The 16,352-nt window shown below is 37.9% G+C and overlaps 1 protein-coding gene across 7 annotated transcripts in view; it reads right to left on the reverse strand.

The window, feature by feature from the left end:
* LOC105474731 (germinal center associated signaling and motility like) overlaps positions 1-16,352 on the reverse strand; it is a 218,147-nt gene that overhangs the window by 150,096 nt on the left and 51,699 nt on the right. For 4 of the 7 annotated variants that reach the window (XR_011609942.1, XR_011609954.1, XR_011609953.1 and 1 more), the window contains one exon: positions 14,095-14,123. Coding sequence is in view for 3 of the 7 variants with exons in the window: in XM_011729558.3 (XP_011727860.2) it covers positions 14,095-14,123 (29 nt within the window). In the remaining 4 variants the exon portion in view is untranslated. Of the gene's footprint in view, positions 1-3; positions 4,585-14,094; positions 14,124-16,352 lie in introns of those variants that run through there. The other 3 variants (XM_071073132.1, XM_011729559.3, XR_011609945.1) reach the window with 3 other exon arrangements.

Consider the following 16,352-nt stretch of genomic DNA (forward strand, 5'->3'; position numbering starts at 1 on the left):
GAGTAAAGCAGATTTAAATGTTAATTGCATCTAAAATATACAGATTTAAATGTTAATCACATTTAAAATATACTTGCACAGCAACATCTAGGCTGGTGTTTGACCTAGCTGGGTACTATAGCCTAGAAAAGTTGACACATAAAACTAACTCTTATAGTTCAACCTTGACACTCATACACAACTCCTCAAACCATACTGAATCTTCAAATAAGGAAACTAACAAGCGTTATTTTCTCTTTGATATCCCATAACTTACATACTGTGATGTAAAAGTAATACATCTTATCTTACATTATAAGAGGATAAGAGAGGGAAGACATCAAAGATATTTGCTTAATATGTGTATACATATGCATATATGTATATGTAATACATAAAATACATATGTAATATACATATAAATGTTTATATGTCTGTACATATATGCATTCATACAAACATATTCACAACAAAATAAAGAAGAAATATAACAATACAGTCCTCATTTCTGTAACTAGTCACTTGATTGTAGCTGGTATTTATAACTGCCTTCTTTTAGATTCTATGTACTTTTGCCTTTGCAAGCATCTTGGTTGTAGTTCTTCACCTGGTGAGGCAACCCAGACCTTTATTCCTGAAGGATCTGAGCCATTAATAGTCCTGTCCCAATCAGGTTGTTGTAGTTTTCCCCTGACTTTAATCACAGAGCATGATAGTACTGTGTAGAGTGTTGGAGTAGCAGTCCAATTTGTCCGTTTTAGTCAGTATCGATTACCCCAACCACTATAGTAATTCTCCTTTTTACCTTTTGATCCAGAGGAACAGAGAGCTCAAAGTGGCCAGGTGGCAGTCTTAATTTCCAGTTTAAAAGAAATATTGTTTTGTCTCCTAGCCTAAGCATTATTCCCTCTGGAACCAAGACCTCTAGGCAAGCAGAGCTTAAAATCATGAGGACAAAAATTGTCAGTGGATCACTAAGAATAATAATGAATGATGCAAATTCCATTTCCATCCTTTGGTTCCTGGACCCATGAATCCTCACCATATATTGGACATTGATTCAAAGTCTATATAGCATCATAGAGAACCTGTCTCACAACCCTTCAAGGTTTTACCACCAAACTGATACTGATACTGAGTCTTCCAAAGGCTATTCCACTATTCTTACAAGCCAACTGCTTCAGGATCATGGGGAACATGGTAAGGCCAGTGAATTCATAATTCATGAGCATGAACTCATTGGCACACTCTGTTTGCTGTGAAGTGAATTCCTTAATCAGAAGCAAAGCTGTGTAAAGTAACATCATGGTGGATAAGGCACGCTGTAAGTCTGCAGATGTTACTTTTGGCAGAACCAAAACGTGCGGAGAAGGCAAATCCACATCCAGAGTAAGTGTGTATTTCAGTAAGAACTACCTTCCATGACAGAAGTGTTCCAGTGTAATCAACCTGCCCCCCGGCAGCTGTCTCATCACCCTGTGGAATGCTGCCATATCACGGGCCCAATGTTTGTCTCTGCTGCTGGCAGATTGGGCAATCAGCAGTGACCGCAGTCAGCCTTGAAGAATGGAAATTATGCAAAATCTTCATCCCTGCCACCATGGCCATCCGTTTGGGAGCCCACTGTGTGATGACCGGGTGACTGGGGAAAGAGGCTGACTGGTATCCACACACTGTTGACTATTAAAGTTTCTCTGCTGACGTCACTCTTTGGTGAGTACTCACATAACACAGTATCTTCAGGTTTTTAGCCTGTCAAGACAGGTCCATCCACATAATTCTTTCGCAGACCTCCTTGTCACCAATTGTCCAATCATATTCATTCCAAGTCTCTCACCATCCACCAAACCACTGGCCACAGCCCATGAATTGATAAAAAATCACCTATTTGGCCATTTCTGTTTGAGAAATTCTCTGAGTACAGGTGTGTGCCACCACGCCTGGCTACTTTTTTAATTATTTGTAGAAACAAGGTCTCCCTGTGTTGTGCAGGCTGGCCTCAAACTCCCAGACTCAAGAGATCCACCAGTCTCGGCTTCCCAAAGTACTCGGATTACCAGCATGAACTGCATCACCAGCCTAACATCTGAAACTTTTTGAGCACTGACTTGAAATAGTGACACTTTTGCTTTCTGATGGTCCAATGTACACAAACTCTGTTTCAGGCATAAAATTATTTAAAATATTATATAAAATTACCTTCAGGCTATTTAGATAAGGTGTATATCAAACATAAGTTTATTATTATTATTATTATTATACTTTAAGTTCTAGGGTACATGTGCACAACGTGCAGGTTTGTTACATATGTATACATGTGCCATGTTGGTGTGCTGCACCCATTAATTCGTCATTTATATTAGGTATATCTCCTAATGCTATCCCTCCCCCTACCCCCTCCCCACAATAGGACCCGGTGTGTGATGTTCCCCTTCCTGTGTCCAAGTGATCTCATTGTTCAATTCCCACCTATGAGTGAGAACATGCAGTATTTGGTTTTCTGTTCTTGCAATAGTTTGCTGAGAATGATGGTTTCCAGCTGCATCCATGTCCCTACAAAGGACATGAACTCATCCTTTTTTATGGCTGCATAGTATTCCATGGTGTATATGTGCCACATTTTCTTAATCCAGTCTGTCAGTGAATTTTATGACTAGACTTGAATCCCATCTTCCAACTCCCACATTATGTGTATGGAAATATTCCAAAATCCAAAAATAAATCTTAAATCCAAAACACTTCTGCTCTCAAGCATCTATCTAAGGGATATTCAACTTGTATACTGTAACTATACAAAAAATACATATCATAAACGCATTGTCAATTAAGGCTTTTGTCTCCAAATTAGGAAGCTGGCATATCATTTAAAAATTTCTTGGGAAAGAAAGTATAATTAGATGGATTATTTTCCAGTTTGCTTGAATTTTAAAACCAGAAACTATACATCCACCTTCAGTAGAGATAACTAGTCACAGGTTAAATTAACTAGTGTGTTGCACACAAAGTATAAGCACAAGTTTATTTTCCATTTTTACTAATCTTTAAACAGAATCCTTCAATTCTCTATTGGCTAGAAAAATGAAAAAATGGACAATTATATATGATTCATTTCATCTTTTTTTTTTATTTTGTGACACTTTCAATTTTCTTCTCAGAAAAGCCAATGTCAAAAACTATTAATTTTTGAACTATTACTGTAAGTTTATAAGCAAAAATCTCCAGTACATAGAAAAAGAAAAATTGAAGTAAATATCAGGTTAGCAAAGGGTCTGGTCACTGGTCTTATACAGTTTATTGAGTGGATTACACCTCAAAAATGAAATAGGTAATTGGATGGGGAGATGTTGGCATTTAAACTTTGGTGAGCAGGGTTGGAATTGAAGATTCTTGGACATTTATTTGTGGAGATTTATTGGTAACCAAAAGCCAAATTCTGTAAAATATTTAAAGAGGTTGATTCTGAGCCAGTATGAGTTACCATGGCCTGGGGTACACTCTCAGGAGGTCCTGAGAAAGTGTGCCTGAGGTGGTCAGGTCACCGTTTAGTTTTATACATCTTAGGGAGACAGGAGTTACAAGCAAAGACATAAATCAATATATGGAAAGTGCACATTGGTTCAGCTTAAAGAGGCAAGATCTTGAAGCAAGAGAGAGCTTACAGGTCATAGGTAGATTCAAATATTTTCTGATTGGCAATTGGTTGAAAGAGTTAAGCTTTGTCTAAAGACTTAAGAAGTCAGTAGAAAAGAATGCTTTAGCTAAAATAAAGGGGTTGTGGAAACCAAGGTCTTTGTTATATAGACAAAGTCTCATAGATGGAATCACTCAGACAGCGAGTGATCCACACCAGAGTCAGGTTGGAATTGGGACTCTTATTGCCACAATCAGTCTGTTTCATCAGTCTTATGAGTCATCCTGGTCACTTGTGCCTAAACTCCAAAAGGGAAGGGGTATAACAAGATGTGTCTCACCTCCCTTCCTATCATGGCCAGAATTCAGTCTTTCAAGATCATCTGAGGTCTCCTTGGCCCAGAAGGGGGTCCATTCAGTTAGTCAGGGGGATTAGGAATTTATTTTCATTTTACATTATTGTCCTAAGAAAGTTTTTTTTTATCACCTCCATGTCCTCAAACTTTACAAGCAAAAACACATAGAATATTTTAGATCGTTTCAATTTCTATGATTCCACCTAAACCACAGAGATGCCACATTTCAGAGTTGCCTAAGGATATATAATAAGATAATATTTGTAAACTTTAGCCAGAAAGGAATGTTTCATGCACTGCTCAGGGTGAAGAACTTCTCCAGAGTCTGCTGTTCTGCATCATCTTCATTGCTGCAAGGTGATAAAGCGGCTTGAGGGTTTTAGTGTGGAAGCACAACTTCGTAATCATGCTCATGGGTGCAAGAATAAGGCCTACTAACAGAAGTCCTAAGAAGGGCATATTCTGTCTCTGACCTTTCTCTAAATTCTCTCACTTTCCTTGTGAGGGAGTCAATGTTCTCATAGCCATCATCATTGGAGCTCAGGGAAGACCTCCGATGGGGGATGTGATTAATGACAGTGTAGCACACTTCTTCAGAACCACTGCCATTCTCGTTTTCCTGCCAAGCACAAAGAGAAAAGAAATCAAGGACCCAGGGTCATTCATAAAATGAACTCAGTGTACTACCTTCCCTTCTTCTTTATATACCCAGTGGTGCTCTTACACCTAAGGTATCCAAAACCCAAGCATTCCTATACACCAATAATAGACAAGCAGAGAGCCTAATCATGAGTGAACTCCCATTTACAATTGCTACAAAGAGAATAAAATAGCTAGGAATGCAACTTACAAGGGAAGTGAAAGACCTCTTCAAGGAGAACTAAAAACCACTGCTCAAGGAAATAACAGAGGAAACAAACAAGTGGAAAAATATTCCATGTTCAATATCATAAAAATGGAAATACTGCCCAAAGTAATTTACAGATTCAATGCTATTTCCTTCAAGCTCCCATTGACTTTCTTCACAGAACTAGAAAAAAACTACTTTAAATTCCATATGGAACCAAAAAAGAGCCTGTTTAGCCAAGACAATCCTAAGCAAAAAGAACAAAGCTCCATAGGAATAGCTCCGGTCTGCAGCTCCCAGCAAGACCAATACAGAAGGTGGGTGATTTCTGCATTTCCAACTGAGGTACCCAGTTCATCTCAGTGGGACTGTTTAGACAGTGGGTATAGCCCACAGAGGGTGAGTAGAAGCAGGGTGGGGCGTCACCTCACACAGGAAGTGCAAGGGATCAGGGAACTCCCTCCTCTAGCCAAGAGAAGTCATGAGGAACCATACTTTGAGGGACAGTGCTATCCAGCCCAGATACTACGCTTTTCCCATGGTCTTCACAACCCACAGACCAGGAGATTCCTTTGGGTGCCTACACGACATGGGCCCTGAGTTTCAAGCATAAAACTGGGTTTCAAGCACAAAACTGACTGGCCATTCAAGCAGACACTGAGCTAGCTGCAGGAGATTTTTTCGTACCCCAGTGGTGCCTGGAACACCAGTGAGAAAGAACGGTTTACTCCCCTGGAAAAGGGGCTGAAGCCAGGGAGCCAAGTGGTCTTGCTCAGTGGGTCCCACCCCCATGGAGCCCAGCAAGCTAAGATCCACTGGCTTGAAATTCTTGCTGCCAGCACAGCAGTCCAAAGTCGACCTGGGACATTTGAGCTTGGTGCGGGGAGGGGCGTCCGCCATTACTGAGGCTTGAGTAGGCAGTTTTCCCCTCACAGTGTAAACAAAGCCACAGGGGAATTCGGGCTGGACAGAGCCCACCCCAACACTGCAAAGCCACTGTAGCCAGACTGCCTCTCTATATTTCTCCTCTCTGTGCAGGACATCTGTGAAAGAAAGGCAGCAGCCCCAGTCAGGGGCTTACAGAAGGGAAGGCTATGAGCGCAGCTTCAGCAGACTTAAATATTCCTTCCTGTCAGCTCTGAAGAGAGCAGCAGATCTCCCAGCACAGTGCTCAAGCACTGCTAAGGGACAGACTGCCTCCTCAAGGGGGTCCCTGACCCCCATGCCCCCTGACAAGGAAACACCTCCCAACAGGGATCGACAGGCACCTCATACAGGAGAGCTCCAGCTGGCATCTGGAAGGTGCCCCACTGGGACAAAGCTTCCAGAGGAAGGAGCAGGCAGCAATCTTTGCTGTTCTGCAGTCTCCACTGGTGATACACAGGCAAAAAGAATCTAGAGTGGACCCCCAGCAAACTCCAGCAGACCTGCAGAATAGGGACCTTTCTGTTAACAAACAGAAAGCAATAGCATCAACATCAACAAAAAGGACTACCATGCAAAAATTCCATACAAAGGTCACCAAGAGCAAAGACCAAAGGTAGATAAATCCACAAAGATGAAGAAAAAGCAACTCAAAAAGGCTGAAAATTCCAAATACCAGAGTGACTCTTCTCCTCCGAAGGATCACAACTCCTTGCCAACAAGGGAACAAAACTGGATGGAAAATGAGTTTGTCAGATTGACAGAGGTAGGCTTCAGAAGGTGGGTAATAAACTCCTCTGATCTAAAGGAGCATGTTCTAACCCAATGCAAGGAAGCAAAAACCTTGAAAAAAGGTTACAGGAATTGCTAACTAGAATAACCAGATTAGAGAAGAACATAAATGACCTGATGGAGCTGAAAAACACAGCACGAGAAGTTCGTGAAGCATACACAAGTATCAATAGCCAAGTTGATCAGGCAGAAAAAAAGATATCAGACATAGAAGATCAACTTAATAAAATAAAGCATGAAGACAAGGTTAGAGAAAAAAGAATGAAAAGGAACAAACAAAGCCTCCAAGAAATATGGGACTATGTGAACAAAGACCAAACCTACATTTGATTGGTGTACCTGAAAGTGACGGGGAGAATGGAACCAAGTTGGAAAACACACTTCAGGATATTATCCAGGAGAATTTCTCCAACCTAGCAAGACAGGCCAACATCCTAATTCAGGAAATACAGAGAACATCACAAAGATACTCCTTGAGAAGAGCAACCCCAAGACACATAATCGTCAGATTCACCAAGGTTGAAATGAAGGAAAAAATGTTAAGGACAACCAGAGAGAAAAGTTGGGTTACCCTCAAAGGGAAGCCCATCAGACTAATGGCAGATCTCTCTGCAGAAACCCTACAGCCAGAAGAGAGTGGGGGCCAATATTCAACATTCTTAAAGACAAGAATTTTCAACCGAGAATTTCATATCTAGCTAAACTAAGCTTCATAAGTGAAGGAGAAATAAAATTCTTTACAGAGAACGAAATACTGAGGGATTTTGTCACCACGAGGCCTGCCTTACAAGACGTCCTGAAGGAAGCACTACATATACAAAGGAAAAACCAATACCACCCACTGCAAAAACAAACCAAAATGTAAAGTCCATCAACACTATGAAGAAACCACTCAACCAATGAGCAAAATGACCAGTTAGCATCATAATGACAGGATCAAATTCACACATAACAATATTTGTTAAATTTACATTTAATTTGTAATAAATGTAAATGTATTAATGTAAATTAATATAAATAATATAAATTATAATTTATTAATGTAATTTAATATAAATAATATAAATTAAATGTAAATTTAATTTTTAATAAAAGTAAATTTATTAAATTTACATTTAACAAATATTAACCTTAAAGGTTAACCTTAAATTTACATTTAACAAATATTAACCTTAAATCAAATTCACACATAATAATATTTGTTAAATTTACATTTAACAAATATTAACCTTAAATGTAAATGGGCTAAATGCCCCATTTAAAAGACACAGACTGGCAAATTAGATAAAGAGTCAAGATCCATTGGTGTGCTGTATTCAGGAGACCCATCTCACATGCAGAGACACACATACACTCAAAATAAAGGGATGGAGGAAGATGTACCAAGCAAATGGGAAGCAAAAAAGAGCAGGGGTTGCAATCTGATAAAGCAGACTTTAAACCAACAAAGATCAGAAGAGACAAAGAAGGCCATTACATAATGGTAAACAAAATGAAGGCAGAAATAAAGATGTTCTTTGAAACCAATGAGAACAAAGACATAGCATACCAGAATCTCTGCGACACAGCTAAAGCAGTGTTTAGAGGGAAATTTATAGCACTAAATGCAAACAGGAGAAAGTGGGACAAATCTAAAATCAACACCCTAACATCACAATTAAAACAACTAGAGAAGCAACAGCAAACAAATTCAAAAGCTAGCAGAAGACAAGAAATAACTAAGATCAGAACAGAATTGAAGGAGATAGAGATGTGAAAAACCCTTCAAAACATCAATGAATCCAGGAGCTGATTTTTTGAAAAGATTAACAAAATAGATAGTCCACTAGCCAGAATAATAATGAAGAAAGACAGAATAATCAAATAGACACCCTAAAAAAATAATAGAGGGGAGGTTACCACTGATCCCACAGAAATACAAACCACCATTAGAGAATACTATAAACACTTTTACACAAACAAACTAGAAAATCTAGAAGAAATGGATAAATTTCTGGACACATACACCTTCCAAGACTAAACCAGGAAGAAGTTGAATCCCTGAATGGACCAATAACAAGTTCTGAAATTGAAGCAGTAATTAATTAGCCTACCAACCAAAAAAGCCCAGAACTAGATAGATTCACAGCTGAATTCTACCAGAGGTACAAAGAGGAGCTGGTACTATTCCTTCCCAAACTATTCCAAACAATAGAAAAATAGGGACTCCTCCCTAACTCACTTTATGAGGCCAGCATCATCCTGATATGAAAACTTGCCAGAGACAAAACAAACATAGAAAATTTCAGGCCAATATCCCTGAAGAACATCAATGCAAACATCCTCAATAAAATACTGGAAAACCAAACCCAGCAGCACATTAAAAAGCTTATCCACCACGATCAAGTCGGCTCCATCCCTAGGATGCAAGCCTGGTTCAACATACACAAATCAACAAATGTAATCCACCACATAAAAAGAATCAATGACAAAAACCATATGAATATCTCAATAGATGCAGAAAAGACCTTCGATAAAATTTAACATCCCTTGATACTAAGAGCACTCAGTAAACTAGGTACTGATCAAACCTATCTCAAAATAATAAGAGCTATTTATGGCACACCCACAGTCAACATCATACTGAATGGGCAAAAGTTGGAAGCATTCCCTTGGAAAACCAGCACAAGAAAAGTATGCCCTCTCTCTCTACTCCTATTCAACATAGTATTGGGAGTTCTGACCAGGGCAAACAGGCAAGAGAAAGAAAGAAAGCATATTCAAATAGGAAGAGAAAAAGTCAAATTGTCTCTGTTTGCAGATGACATGATTGTATATTTAGAAAATGCCATAGTCTCAGTCCAAAAACTCCTTAAGCTGATAAGCAACTTCAGCAAAGTCTCAGAATACAAAATCAATGTGCAAAATTCACAAGCATTCCTCTACACCAATAATAGACAAACAGAGAGCCAAATCAGGAGTGGACTCTCATTCCCAATTGCTACAAAAAGAATAAAATACCTAGGAATACAACTTACAAGGGACGTGAAGGATCTCTTCAAGGAGAACTAAAAACCACTGCTCAAGGAAATAAGAGAGGACACTAACAAATGGAAAAACACTCCATGCTCATGGATAGGAAGAATCAATATTGTGAAAATGGCCATACTGCCCAAAGTAATTTATAGATTCAATGCTATTCCCATCAAGCTACCATTGACTTTCTTCACATAATTAGAAAAAAGCTTCTTTAAATTTCATAAGGAACCAAAAAAGTGCACATATAACCAAGACAATCCTAAGCAAAAAGAACAAAGCTAGAAGCATCATGCTACCTCGCTTCAAACTATACTACAAGGCTACAGTAACCAAAACAGCACGGTACTGCTACCAAAACAGATATATAGACCAATGGAACAGAACAGAGGCCTCAGAAATAACACCACACAGCTACAACCATCTGATCTTTGACAAACCTGACAAAAACAAGCAATGGGAAAATGATTCACTATTTAATAAATGGTGTTAGGAAAACTGGCTAGCCATAGGCAGAAAACTGAAACTGGACCCCTTCCTTACACCTTATACAAAAATTAACTCAAGTTTGATTAAAGATTTAAACATAAGACCTAAAACTATAAAAATCCTAGAAGAAAACGTGGGCAATACCATTCAGGACATAGGCATGGGCAAAGACTTCATGACTAAAACACCAAAAGCAATTGCAACAAAAGCCAAAATTGACAAATAGGATCAAATTAAACTAAAGGGCTTCTGCATGGCAAAATAAACTATCATCAGAGTGAACAGGCAATCTACAGAATGGCAGAAAATTTTTGCAATCTATCTGTCTAACAAAGTGCTAATATCCAGAATCTACAAAGAACTTAAACAAATTCACAAGAAAAAAACAACACTATCAAAAAGTAGGTGAAGGATATGAACAGACACTTCTCAAAAGAAGACATTTATGCAGCCAAAGAAACATATGAAAAAAAGCTAATTATCACTGGTCATTAGAGAAATGCAAATCAAAACCACAATGAGATACCATCTCATGCCAGTTAGAATGGTGATCATTAAAAATCAGGAAACAACAGATGCTGGAGAGGATGTGGAGAAATAGGAATGTTTTAACACTGTTGGTGGGAGTGTAAATTGTAGAAGACAGTGTGGCAATTCCTTAAGGATCTAGAACTACAAATACCACTTGACCTAGCAATCCCATTACTGGGTACATACCCAAAGGATTATAAATTGTTCTACTATAAAGACATATGCACATGTATTTTTATTGCAGCCCTATTCACAATAGCAAAGACTTGGAACCAACACAAATGCCCATCAATGTTAGACTGGATAAAGAAAATGTACCATAAACACACCATGGAATACTATGCAGCCATAAAAAGAATAAGTTTATGGTCTTTGGAGGGACATGGATGAAGCTGGAAACCATCATTCTCAGCAAATTAACACAGGAACAGAAAACCAAACACTGCATGTTCCCACTCATAAGTGGGAGTTGAACAATGAGAACATATGGGCACAGGGAGTGGAACATCACACATCAGGGCCTGTTGTGGGGTAGGGGTAAAGGGGAGGGATAGCATTAGGAGAAATACCTAATGGAGATGACGGGTTAATGGGTGCAGCAAACCACCACAGCATATGTATACCTATGTAACAAACCTGCATGTTCTGCACATGTATCCCTGAACTTAAAGTATAATAATAATAAAAAAGAAATATAACAAAACCCAGCAAAATAATAATAATAATAATAATAATAATAATAATAATAAAAGAACAAAGCTGGAGACTTCCTGCTACCTGACTTCAAACTATAATACAAAGCTACAGTAACCAAAACAGCATGGTATTAGTAGCAAAACAGATATATATGCCAATATAGACCAATGGAACAGAACAGAGGCCTCACAAAAAACACCACACATCTACACCCCTCTGATCTTTGACAAACCCGACAAAAACAAGCAATAGGGAGAGAATTCCATATTTGAAAAATGGTGCTGGAGAAACTGGCTAGGCATATGCAGAAAACAGAAACTGGACCCCTTTCTTACACCTTATACAAAAATTAACTCAAGATGGATTAAAGACTTAAATATAAAACTTAAAACCATAAAAACCCTAGAAGAAATCCTACACAATACCATTCAGGACATAGGCAGGGGCAAAGATTTTACGACTAAAATGCCAAAAGCAATTGCAACAAAAGTCAAAACTGACAAGTGGGATCTAATTAAACTAAAGAACTTCTGCTCAGAAAAAAAAAAAAGAAAAAAAAAAAACTATCATCAGAGTCAACAGGCAACCTACAGAATGGGAGAAAAATTTTGCAATCTATTCATCTGACAAAGGTCTAATATCTAGAATCTATAAGGACCATAAACAAATTTACAAGAAAAAGACAAACAAATCCATCAAAAAGTGGGTGAAGGATATGAACAGATACTTCTCAAAAGAAGACATTTATGCAGCCAACAAACATGAAAAAAAGCTCATCATCACTGGTCATTAGAGAAATGCAAATCAAAACCACAATGAGATACCATCTCATGCCAGTTAGAATGTCAATCATTAAAAAGTCTGGAAACAACAAATGCTGGCAAGGATGCAGAGAAATAGGAACTCTTTTACACTGTTGGTGAGAGTGTAAATTAGTTCAACCATTGTGGAAGACAACGTGGCAATTCCTCAAGGATCTAGAACCAGAAATACCATATGACCCAGCAATCCCATTACTGGGTATATACTCAAAGGATTATAAATCATTCTACACAAAGGACTATAAATCATCCTGCTATAAAGTCACATCCAAACGTATGTTTATTGCAGCACTATTTACAATAGCAAAGACTTGGAACCAACCCAAATACCCATCAATGATAGACTGGATAAAGGAAATGTGGCACATATACACCATGGAATACTATGCAGCCATAAAAAAGACTGAGTTCATGTGTTTTATAGGGACATGGGGTATAACTAAAGGGCTTCTGCACAGAGTTTATGTCCTTTGCAGGGACATGGTTGAAACTGGAAACCATCATTCTCAGCAAACTAACATAGGAACAGAAAAACCAAACATGGCATGTTCTTACTCATAAGTGGGAGCTGAACAATGAGAACGCATGGACACAGGGAGGGGAACATCACACACTGGGGCCTGTTGGGGTGTGGGGGGCAAGGGGAGGGAAAGCATCAGAACAAATACCTAATGGGTGCAGAGTTTAAAACCTAGATGACAGGCTGATAGGTGCAGTAAACCACCATGGCACATGTATTCCTATGTAACAGACCTGCACGTTCAGCACATATATCCCAAAACGTAAAGTAAAAATAAATAAATAAATAAAATATATATAAGAAATATTTCTAGAAAAAAAAAAAGCCCTTGCTCCAAGCCCTGGTGTCTTAGAGACCTCATTATAGCAGCATAAACGGCACTCCAAGCTTCTACTAATTATGCTTTAATTTTACCCTGAATAATAAAAAAGGAAAGAAGGATGCTATTAGGCTTCTAAATATCTAGGGAAAAAGCAATTCTATACTTTAGGTCACACATACTGAGATGCAATGTATGCAACAATCAGATCTCAGTAAGTAATGAATAAGTCATTATTCACTATAATTTTTATAAGATAAAATACTAAGAAAAAATGAGTTTATGCACATTTTCAATTGCATAGACAGTGAAGGAAAGAAAAAATAAAAACATTAATATGTACTAATTAAATCAACAAAAATTTTATGGTGTAGTATCAAAAGGAATAAACTTTTTTCCATGTTATAGTTTCCACCATACTTGTCAATGTAAATGCTAATTCCTGGATATAAGGTTTGAAAGGGAATGTGGAAAGCTAAAAATAATTAATCTTTTATGGTGGTCAGTTTATAAGTATAAATTTACTTAATTTCATTTGTTTTTGTCATAATAGCTTTGAAAATTAAAATAATAGGCTGGACACAGTGACTCATGCCTGTTACCCCTGCACTTTATGGGGCAGAGGCTAGTGGATTCACTTGAGGCCAGGAGTTCGAGATTAGCCTGGCCAACACAGCAAAACCCTGTCTTTACTAAAAATAAAAAATTAGCCAGGTGTGGTGGTGCACACCTGTAAAGCCAGCTACCTGGGAGGCTGAGGCACCAGAATCACTTGAACCCAGGAGGCGGAGGTTGAAGTGGGCCAAGATTGTGCCATTGCACTCCAGCCTGGATGACAAAGTGTGACTCTGTCTCAATAAATAAATAAAATAAATAAATAAATAAAATTAGACTTCAGCAGAATTGAGGCCAAAACAATAAGAACTTGCTACTCATCTAGATCAGTTAAAATACTTTTTGATTTTTTATTTCCTTTCATTTCTGCATTACAATGGCCATATAAATTATTTAAAATATGAACGATCTCTAAAAGTACATTTAGAAATTACAAATGAAGGAAGACAGATGCTACTCTTGAATAAATCATCTGTATTTTGACATTTATCAGACAAACATAATAAAAGTTTGTAAAAGTTTGTGTTTTTCTTTTGTCTTGCTTTTTGTTTTCTACTTACCTGATTAGAAATGGATGAAACTTCTTTGCCTGGAGTATTAACAAAAGAAAGAAAGAAAGGAAAGCATTGTGAGACTTTTGCACCATCACAGATTGAAGGAAAAGGTGAAAAAAACAGAGTGTAGAAATAATAAAACTGCAGAGGCCTATTATCGAAACATCTGACATTACCCCATCTTATAATTGAAGTTCTCAAGACTGAGTGACAAAATCAAGAAAGAACATGTGTTCTGAGATACCATCAATAGTATGTTCTTTCTGCAAATAAAGCACATTAATGTACTGAATAAAATGGATTTCAAAATTTGGTAATAAAACGTTCATAAACGTGCTGTCAATGCAATATAATAAGCATAAAGAAAGAATGATTATAGCTGCAAATTTAAGATACAAATTTTATGTAAATATTACAGGAAAATTATACAATTCTTTAAAATGAACACTCACTATAGAGGTAGGTACAGAAATAACACGAGTAACTATTTCAAGTTACATACAAATATGCAGATTCATGTTGATTCCATCTGTGAATGGTGAAGCAATTTACATATGTGTGAATCTGAAATCCACTACTAATTTTTTTTTTTTTTTTTTTTTTTTTGAGACAGAGTCTAACTGTGTCACCCAGACTGGAGTGCAATGATGCTATCTCGGCTCACCGCAACCTCCGCCTCCTGGGTTCAAGCGATTTTCCTGCCTCAGCCTCCCAAGTAGCTAGGACTACAGGCACAAGCCACCACGCTCAGCTAATTTTTGCATTTTCAGTACAGAGGGGGTTTCACCATGTTAGCCAGGATGGTCTCAATCTCCTGACCTCATGATCTGCCCACCTCAGCCTCCCAAAGTGCTGGGATTACAGGCATGAGTGATTGTGACCAGTTGTCTGTTCACTCTTGTTAGTTATTTTTGCTGTGCAGAAATATTTTAGTTTAATTAGATCCCATTTGTCCATTTCTGCTTTTCTTACAATTGTTTTTGATGTTTTCATCATGAAATATTTGCTCATTCCTATGTTCTGAATGGTATTGCCTAGGTTGTTTTACAGGGTTTTTATAGTTTTGGGTTTTACATTTGGGTCTTTAATCCATCTTGAGTTAATTTTTGTATATGGTGTAAGGAAGGGGTCCAGTTTGTATCCTCTCCATATGGCTAGCCAGTTAACCCAGCACCATGGATTGAATAGGAAATCCTTTCCCCATTGTTTGTTAGTTAGCAACATAGTATTCTTTATTTGAAATTTGGTTAAGGGAATAGATCTCAAGTGCCCTTATGTCCCCACATTCATACAGGATGGTAGCTATGTATAGTGATGGATATATTAATTTGGTGTCGTAATCATTACACAGTGTATACATATATCAAATCATCACATTGCACACCTTGAATATAGGCAATTTTTATTTGTCAGTTATACCTCAATAAAGTTGGGGGTAAAAATAAACAGAGAGTTTCCTTTAGATATACTTGTCCACAGGGGCTGAGCCCTGTTATTCATAACTGTCAATTTTGAGTAATTACATGATTACTATACCTAGATACTATGGCAAACAGAGCAAATTCTTTTTTCTTTTTTTTTTTTTTTAAAGACAGGCTCTTGCTACATTGCTCAGGCTGAACTCTAATTTCTGGCCTCAAGGAATCCTTCTACTTTAGCCTTCCAAGTAGCTGGGACTACAGGAGTGCACCACCAACTTCTTTCAACTTCTTGAGAACAAAATAATACACTTTTTAGGGGCCAGGAGTGGTGACTCATGCCTGTAATCCCAGCACTTTGGGAGGCCAAGGTAAGTGGATCATGAGGTCAGGAGTTTGAGACCAGCCTGGCCAACATGCTGAAACCCCATCTCTACTAAAAATATAAAGATTAGCCGGGTGTGGTGGTGTCTGCCTGTAATCCCAGCTACTCGGGAGGCTGAGGCTGGAGAATCGCTTGAACCCGGAAGGCGGGGGCTTACAGTGAGCCAAGATCACGACACTGCACTCCAGCCTGGGTGACAGGGTGTGACTCCATCTAAAAAAAAAAAAAAAAAAAAAAAAAAAAAAAAAAAAAAAAACACACTTTTTATCACCTGCTAATATTCAGAGGCCCTATTTTAGAACACCAATATACAAATTAAAATCAGTAGAATTTTGGTTAACTTCTTTCCACAGGCGTTTCTTAAATGTCTCTCAAAAAATAATATACAAATATTACTTTAATACCAAGAATGATGTGATCAATTTTATGAAAGAGTAAGAACTCCAAGCAGCCTCTTCTGC

Source organism: Macaca nemestrina, chromosome 1 (genome assembly GCF_043159975.1).
Source record: "Macaca nemestrina isolate mMacNem1 chromosome 1, mMacNem.hap1, whole genome shotgun sequence".
NCBI classification, from domain to species: Eukaryota; Metazoa; Chordata; class Mammalia; order Primates; family Cercopithecidae; genus Macaca; species Macaca nemestrina.